The 8,393-nt window shown below is 40.1% G+C and overlaps 1 protein-coding gene across 1 annotated transcript; it reads right to left on the minus strand.

The window, feature by feature from the left end:
- Positions 1 to 210: 210 nt before the first annotated feature.
- On the minus strand, positions 211 to 8,178 carry LOC143930651 (olfactory receptor 5AP2-like). The gene is made up of 2 exons (XM_077455147.1): positions 8,146 to 8,178; positions 211 to 3,180 (listed from the first exon to the last, which is right to left on the minus strand). Exon 2 carries the CDS (start codon positions 3,152 to 3,154, stop codon positions 2,249 to 2,251), a length of 906 nt encoding a protein of 301 aa, XP_077311273.1. The 5' UTR covers positions 3,155 to 3,180; positions 8,146 to 8,178; the 3' UTR covers positions 211 to 2,248.
- Positions 8,179 to 8,393: the final 215 nt, after the last annotated feature.

Here is an 8,393-nt window from a genome sequence, read left to right on the forward strand (position 1 = left end):
TGTCCAAGTGTCCATGAGCTGTCATGTCTCAATTGGTTGTCCTGTAACACATGATAAACGTGTCACGAAAGGTTAAAGTTCTTGTATACATTAAACACGTAAGTCCGCCGGGGCGAACGACGGAAAAAGGCGTTCGAACCCGCGGACGGCGAAAGTCGGAAATTCGCCGCGAAACGACCGCCGGGCGAACCGTTCGGCCATCACTAACCAGTAAGCCCAATCAGTCAAGGTTATGGCTGGTACACTTAATACTAATAATGAATACTAATATTTATACGTAAAGCTGATCCAGAGAATATCTAATTGCCTGTTGGAGGATCGGGAAGTGTTTGTTTCTCCCTGCTGGAGCAAATTGGATCATTCTTTATTGAGGTTTATTTTGCCTTCCTCTGGATCAACTGTGGGTTTAGGATAGAGTATATAGAGGTTTTCTATTTGTGTGAGTTGTGTGTGTTTTTTTTTTCTGTTGGTTGAATTGGATGGACTTTTGGAATCTTTTTTTTTCAACCAGATTAACCATGTAAGTGACTTTGCTTGTCTCACACATTGAAAGGTCTAATGCCCTGTACACACAGTTGGACATTCCGATGACAAAATCCGTCTGATTTTTTTCAGACGTATTTTGGCCCAAACTTGTCTTGCATACATACGGTCGCACAAAGTTATCAGAAAATCTGATCGTTCAGAATGAGGTGACGTGAACTACATATGACAGAACTATAAAGAGGCCAGTAGCCAATAGCTTTCGTCTCGTAATTTATTCTGAGCATGTGTGGCACTTTGTGCGTCGGAATTGTTTACATACGATTGGAATTTAAATGAGCTGATTTTGTTGTCGGAAAATTTTAGATCCAGATCTCAAACTTTGTGTGTCGGAAATTCCAGAATTAGGTGAATAGCCTCAGATGATACACAGGGATAAAACAAATCCTCCTACATAGGTTGTGCTTGGTTTACCAGCAGTCTTCTCTTCCCTACACCCCTTCAAAAGGGCAGAATTGTATTAAAATCTTTCTTCATCTGTCACAGTGTTTCTCAACTCCAGTCCTTAAGGCTCCCAAACAGGTCATGTTTTCAGACTTTACGTTACTTTGCACAGGTGATTTGATCAGTTTCACTGCCTTAGTAATAGTAATTACCACAGCTGTTTTATCTGAGGGAAATCCTGAAAACATGACCTGTTGGGGTGCCTTGAGGACTGGAGTTGAGAAATGCTGATCTGTCAGGAGGGGAGTGACTGCAGTTACAGTGTGAGAGCTGATTGGAGGATAGGAACACACCCCCTCCACACAGCAGAAGAACTGTGTTGTGAATAGATACGCTGTGTGCTGAGCTTTCCTTCTGATACAAATTTATCTCATGTGTCAGGAAAACTTCTCAGAAGTGACTCATGTTGATAACAGAAGAACGAAGCACCAGAGAGAAACGATACTTAGAGCTTTGGTGAGAGATAAGTAAACATTACATATATATGTGCTTTGCTCAGATTCCTGAGGTTTACAACTATTTTAAGTATAATGTCCAGCAATCGGCACACTTTCCACGATTGGAGGAAGCTTTCCTTCAATTATAAAAGAAAGTCTCTCTTGTTTTAATACAGTGGACAAAATGTGGCAAAAATTTAATTACCCCTTACAGATTTATAGCTTCATTATTATTTAAATCAGTCTGCGTCCATAGGCTTGCCTTTAGCCAGTCCTTGGGGCACTATTCCTCCCACCTATAAATGCCAATTGTTTGCCCCACTGATACCAAAAGTGGGACATTATTCTTCCCACTGACAATTATTGATGGGGCACTGTTCCACCCACTGACACCAACAATGGTGCATTATTCCTTCCGCTGACACCAATGATGGGGCAGTAGTCCTCTCACTGATACCAATTTTGTGGCACTATTGCTCCCACTAACACCAAGATAAAAATAGTGACATGGGAAGGACCTCCAACAGATTGACAGCCTCAGCTCTGTTCCTGTGTGCTGTGTGTGTGTGTGGGGAGAGTGTCCCTTCCCTCCAATCAGCACTCAGAGCTCTCCTCACCGATGTAACTTCAGCTCTCTGCCCCCTGCTTTTCAGAGCTGAAAGATCCTGTGTAAATTCTGCACTCTGAATGGCTGTAGGGGGACAGATGTATGTAGATAAACTGGTACAACTTATGTTGGAGCATTTGTTTCATCTCTGTGTATCATCTGAGGCCAGTCACTTCACTGGGTATATGTGAGGGTTTACAACCACTTTAAGTTAGTTTTAAACTTTTTTTAGAGCTTCTATAACCTCAGCATTCCTAAGACTATAGATCAAGGGGTTTAACATAGGAATAATTATACTGTAGAAGACGGAAGCCACCCGGTCTTGCTGGAGGGCATAGCTTGTAGATGGTCGAAAATACATAAAGAGACCGGTCCCATAGAAGATACTGACAGCTGTCATATGAGAAGCACAAGTGTTAAAAGCCTTGTATCTACCCTGGGCTGACCGGATCTTCATAATGGCCAGGACAATGTTGGTGTATGAGACAAAGATGAGTAGGAGGCAGCTCAGGGAGATTGCAGCACCACACACAAGTAGTACAGCTAGGTTTATGGATAAATCAGAACAAGAGAGCTTGTAGAGTGGTGGAATGTCACAAAAGAAATGATCTATAATGTTGGATCTGCAGAAGTTTAGATGGAACACAGAGGTTGTTTGCACAAGAGAGTTCCCAAATCCTCCAGAATAGACAGCAACCAACATGCGAAGACATAAGATGCTGCTCATGAGAACTCTGTACAACAATGGGTTACAGATGGCCACATAGCGATCGTAGGCCATGACTCCTAGAAGAAGACATTCACTGGATCCAAAACAAACAAAAACGTACATCTGTATGGCACAGCCAAGAAAAGAGATGGTCTTGGTTTTACTTAAAAAGTCCCTCAGCATTTTCGGAGTGACCGCTGAAGAATACGTGAGGTCCACAAAGGAAAGATGGCTCAGAAACCAGTACATTGGCTTGTGAAGATGTTTGTTGGTAACGCTTATAGCAATAATGCCAAGGTTACCCACCACTGTTATCATGTAAATGTGCATAAATAGGATAAACAGTGAAATATTAAGTTTAGGGTTGTCGGTGAGCCCCGCAAAGATAAATTCCACCACAGAACTCTTGTTCATCGTCAACAAATTCAAATGATTGCTATCTGTTAAAAATAGGAAGAAGATTGTAAATCAATATCAATGATCCAAGTACAGAAAAACACACATTGGCAGGCAGCTATAACCACTTGCCATATATACTGCGATAGGGCCAGTTTCAGGTTTTATGGCACGAGCATGCTCTCGCCCTCTCACGTCAGAAAATAACACAGGGCTCTGAACAGAGGGAACGATCACTTTGTTTCTTTTCCCTGCAAAGCAGGGAAAAGAAACAAATCGATTTGTAGTAAAAGTCAGCACACATTACACATTGTTAGGCACACAATTAACCCATTGATTACCCTTAGATGCTAACCCCTTCCCAGCCACTGTCATTAGTACAGTTACAGTGCCTATTATTAGCACTGATCACTGTATTAGTGCCACTGGAGATGTCAGTGGCAGTTAGTCAGTTCCCACAAAGTGTCAGTTAGAGTCAGATTGTCTGCCGTAAAATCACAGTCCCACTATAAATCACTGATCACCACCATTACTAGTATAGAAAAAAAAATTCCAGTATATACTGCATACCATAGTTTGTAGACCCAAACCAATTCATATACACATATTGGATTTTTTTTTTTGCAAAGACATTTTGGCCTTAATTTATGAAGACATTTTTTTTTTATTGTATCGTATGTTTTCTAGCCATTTTTTATATCAGTCTTTTTTGGTTTATGATATATATATATATATATATATATATATATATATATATATATATATATATATATATATACAGGTCCTTCTCAAAAAATTAGCATATTGTGATAAAGTTCATTATTTTCTGTAATGTACTGATAAACATTAGACTTTCATATATTTTAGATTCATTACACACAACTGAAGTAGTTCAAGCCTTTTCTTGTTTTAATATTGATGATTTTGGCATACAGCTCATGAAAACCCAAAATTCCTATCTCAAAAAATTAGCATATCATGAAAAGGTTCTCTAAGAAGCTATTAACCTAATCATCTGAATCAACTAATTAACTCGAAACACCTGCAAAAGATTCCTGAGGCTTTTAAAAACTCCCAGCCTGGTTCATTACTCAAAACCGCAATCATGGGTAAGACTGCCGACCTGACTGCTGTCCAGAAGGCAATCATTGACACCCTCAAGCAAGAGGGTAAGACACAGAAAGAAATTTCTGAACGAATAGGCTGTTCCCAGAGTGCTGTATCAAGGCACCTCAGTGGAAAGTCTGTGGGAAGGAAAAAGTGTGGCAGAAAACGCTGCACAACGAGAAGAGGTGACCGGACCCTGAAGAAGATTGTGGAGAAGGACCGATTCCAGACCTTGGAGGACCTGCGGAAGCAGTGGACTGAGTCTAGAGTAGAAACATCCAGAGCCACCGTGAACAGGCATGTGCAGGAAATGGGCTACAGGTGCCGCATTCCCCAGGTCAAGCCACTTTTGAACCAGAAACAGCAGCAGAAGCGCCTGACCTGGGCTACAGAGAAGCAGCACTGGACTGTTGCTCAGTGGTCCAAAGTACTTTTTTCGGATGAAAGCAAATTTTGCATGTCATTCGGAAATCAAGGTGCCAGAGTCTGGAGGAAGACTGGGGAGAGGGAAATGCCAAAATGCCTGAGGTCCAGTGTCAAGTACCCACAGTCAGTGATGGTCTGGGGTGCCATGTCAGCTGTTGGTGTTGGTCCTCTGTGTTTTATCAAGGGCAGGGTCAATGCAGCTAGCTATCAGGAGATTTTGGAGCACTTCATGCTTCCATCTGCTGAAAAGCTTTATGGAGATGAAGATTTCATTTTTCAGCACGACCTGGCACCTGCTCACAGTGCCAAAACCACTGGTAAATAGTTTACTGACCATGGTATTACTGTGCTCAATTGGCCTGCCAACTCTCCTGACCTAAACCCCATAGAGAATCTGTGGGATATTGGGAAGAGAAAGTTGAGAGACGCAAGACCCAACACTCTGGATGAGCTTAAGGCCGCTATCGAAGCATCCTGGGCCTCCATAACACCTCAGCAGTGCCACAGGCTGGTTGCCTCCATGCCACGCCGCATTGAAGCAGTCATTTCTGCAAAAGGATTCCCGACCAAGTATTGAGTGCATAACTGAACATAATTATTTGAAGGTTGACTTTTTTTGTATTAAAAACACTTTTCTTTTATTGGGCGGATGAAATATGCTAATTTTTTGAGATAGGATTTTTGGGTTTTCAGGAGCTGTATGCCAAAATCATCAATATTAAAACAAGAAAAGGCTTGAACTACTTCAGTTGTGTGTAATGAATCTAAAATATATGAAAGTCTAATGTTTATCAGTACATTACAGAAAATAATGAACTTTATCACAATATGCAAATTTTTTGAGAAGGACCTGTATACAGTGGTGTGAAAAAGTGTTTGCCCCCTTCCTCATTTCCTGTTCCTTTGCATGTTTGTCACACTTAAGTGTTTCGGAACATCAAACCAATTTAAACAATAGTCAAGGACAACACAAGTAAACACAAAATGCAATTTGTAAATAAAGGTGTTTATTATTAAAGGTGAAAAAAAATCCAAACCATCATGGCCCTGTGTGAAAAAGTGATTGCCCCCCTTGTTAAAACATACTATAACTGTGGTTGTCCACACCTGAGTTCAATTTCTCTAGCCACACCCAGGCCTGATTATTGCCACACCTGTTCACAATCAAGGCATCACTTAAATAGGAGCTGCTTGACACAGTAAGGTCCACCAGAAGATCCTTAAAAGCTACACATCATGCCGACACCCAAAGAAATTCAGGAACAATTGAGAAAGAAAGTAATTGAGATCTATCAGTCTGGAAAGGGTTATAAAGCCATTTCCAAAGCTTTGGGAATCCAGCGAACCACAGTGAGAGCCATTATCCACAAATGGCGAAGACATGGGACAGTGGTGAACCTTCCCAGGAGTGGCCGGCCGCCCAAAATTACCCCAAGAGCGCAGCGACGACTCATCCAAGAGGTCACAAAAGACCCCACAACAACGTCCAAGGAACTGCAGGCCTCACTTGCCTCAGTTAAGGTCAGCGTTCATGCCTCCACCATCAGGAAAAGACTGGGCAAAAATGGCCTGCATGGCAGAGTTCCAAGGAGAAAACCACTGCTGAGCAAAAAGAACATCAAAGCTCATCTCAATTTCTCCACAACACATCTTGATGATCCCCAAGACTTTTGGGACAACATTCTGTGGACCGATGAGACAAAAGTGGAACTCTTTGGAAGGTGTGTGTCCAAGTATATCTGGCGTAGAAGGAACACTGCATTTCATAAAAAGAACATTATACCAACAGTAAAATATGGTGGTGGTAGTGTGATGGTCTGGGGCTGTTTTGCTGCTTCAGGACCTGGAAGACTTGCCGTGATAAAAGGAACTATGAATTCTGCTGTCTACCAAGAGATCCTGAAGGAGAATGTCCGACCATCTGTTCGTGTACTCAAGCTGAAACGAACTTGGGTTCTGCAGCAGGACAATGATCCTAAACACACCAGCAAGTCCACCACCGAATGGCTGAAGAAAAACAAAATGAAGACTTTGGAGTGGCCTAGCCAAAGTCCTGACCTGAATCCTATTGAGATGTTGTGGTATGACCTTAAAAAGGCCGTTCATGCTCGAAAACCCTCTAATGTAACTGAATTAGGACAATTCTGCAAAGATGAGTGGGCCAAAATTCCTCCAGGACGCTGTAAAAGCCTCATTGCACGTTATCGCAAACGCTTGGTTGCAGTTGTTGCTGCTAAGGGTGGCCCAACCAGTTATTAGGTTTAGGGGGCAATCACTTTTTCACACAGGGCCATGATGGTTTGGATTTTTTTTCACCTTTAATAATGAACACCTTCATTTACAAATTGCATTTTGTGTTTACTTGTGTTGTCCTTGACTATTGTTTAAATTGGTTTGATGTTCCGAAACACTTAAGTGTGACAAACATGCAAAGGAACAGGAAATGAGGAAGGGGGCAAACACTTTTTCACACCACTGTATATAGATATAGATATAGATATATAAAGATAACACAGCCCAATGATGATCAAACACCACCAAAAGAACCCTCTATTTGTGTAAAAAAAAAAAAAATTATTAAATTTAATTTGTGTACAACGTTGCATGACCGCGCAATTGCGAGCCACAATGACATCACTCCCATGCTGTTCATGGCACAGGGCTCTAGAGGAACAGCACAGGTGCCTTTCCTTCAGAGAATATGCACCTGTAATGCCACCAGCACCTTCACAAGCAAATATTAGACATGTGCACTGCCGAAAAATTCATTTATTTTCATTTTGGTTTTATTCATTTTTCGGATCATTCGGTATAATCAAAATTCATTAATTCAAATTTGGTATCTTCCATTCATATAGACACGGTATTCATTATTTTGAAAATTCATAAATTCGGATAAATTCTTATTCGTTACGTTCACTGACAGGCAGCCAAATTTGAAAAGAAAAATCCAATAACTATAATTTAATAGTTTATAGTTTATAACTATTATTATAGTTTTTATTATTATTAATAAATAATAATAATAATCTTTTTTTTTTTAAATATAATAATGGTTAACAATTTATTACGTTCACTAACAGCCACATTTGAAAGGAAATTCCAATACCTAACATTTAATAGTTTATAACTATTATATTCAATTATATAACTATTATACACAATTGGTGTGAACCCAGCCTGAGAAGCAGAATATACTAGTTAACTGTAGATCTTACTGCCTTCATTTTTACAGTATTGCAAAAAAAATAATGTAAAGAAACAAAAAATAATAAAATAAAAAATAAATCTTATGGATTGGATGGATGGAAAAATGGAAGCTAAAAATTTGGAAGCAAGCACAGCAAAGAGCACACAGCATCGGACCTCTCTGACTTGTTGCTCAGCATTTGTTTTCCTTAAAAACTTGATATAGGATAATATTCACTTTTTATATTACATTATATCTTCTTCAACAGATACAGGAATAAACCTACTGTCATAAATCACAATCCATCAGAAATTCTTGGCGGAAAGCCCTGTGTGCAGGCTGTGGATCATTTTTGTATACTTATTCCCCTCTGGGGGCCATGGGTTGTTTTTCACGTTCGTTGTACAGTCACATCTGGTCTCTGAGGTTTTCTTGAGACTTAACAAGCATTAATTAAATGATAGATTCAGTAATTACCAAACATGCTGCAATAGCACAAAGGAAAATCAGTAAATATATACTTTCATTAAACTA

Source organism: Lithobates pipiens, unplaced genomic scaffold (assembly GCF_037356315.1).
Source record: "Lithobates pipiens isolate NorthernLeopardFrog02 unplaced genomic scaffold, aLitPip1_a1.2 Scaffold_25, whole genome shotgun sequence".
Classification (NCBI taxonomy): Eukaryota; Metazoa; Chordata; class Amphibia; order Anura; family Ranidae; genus Lithobates; species Lithobates pipiens.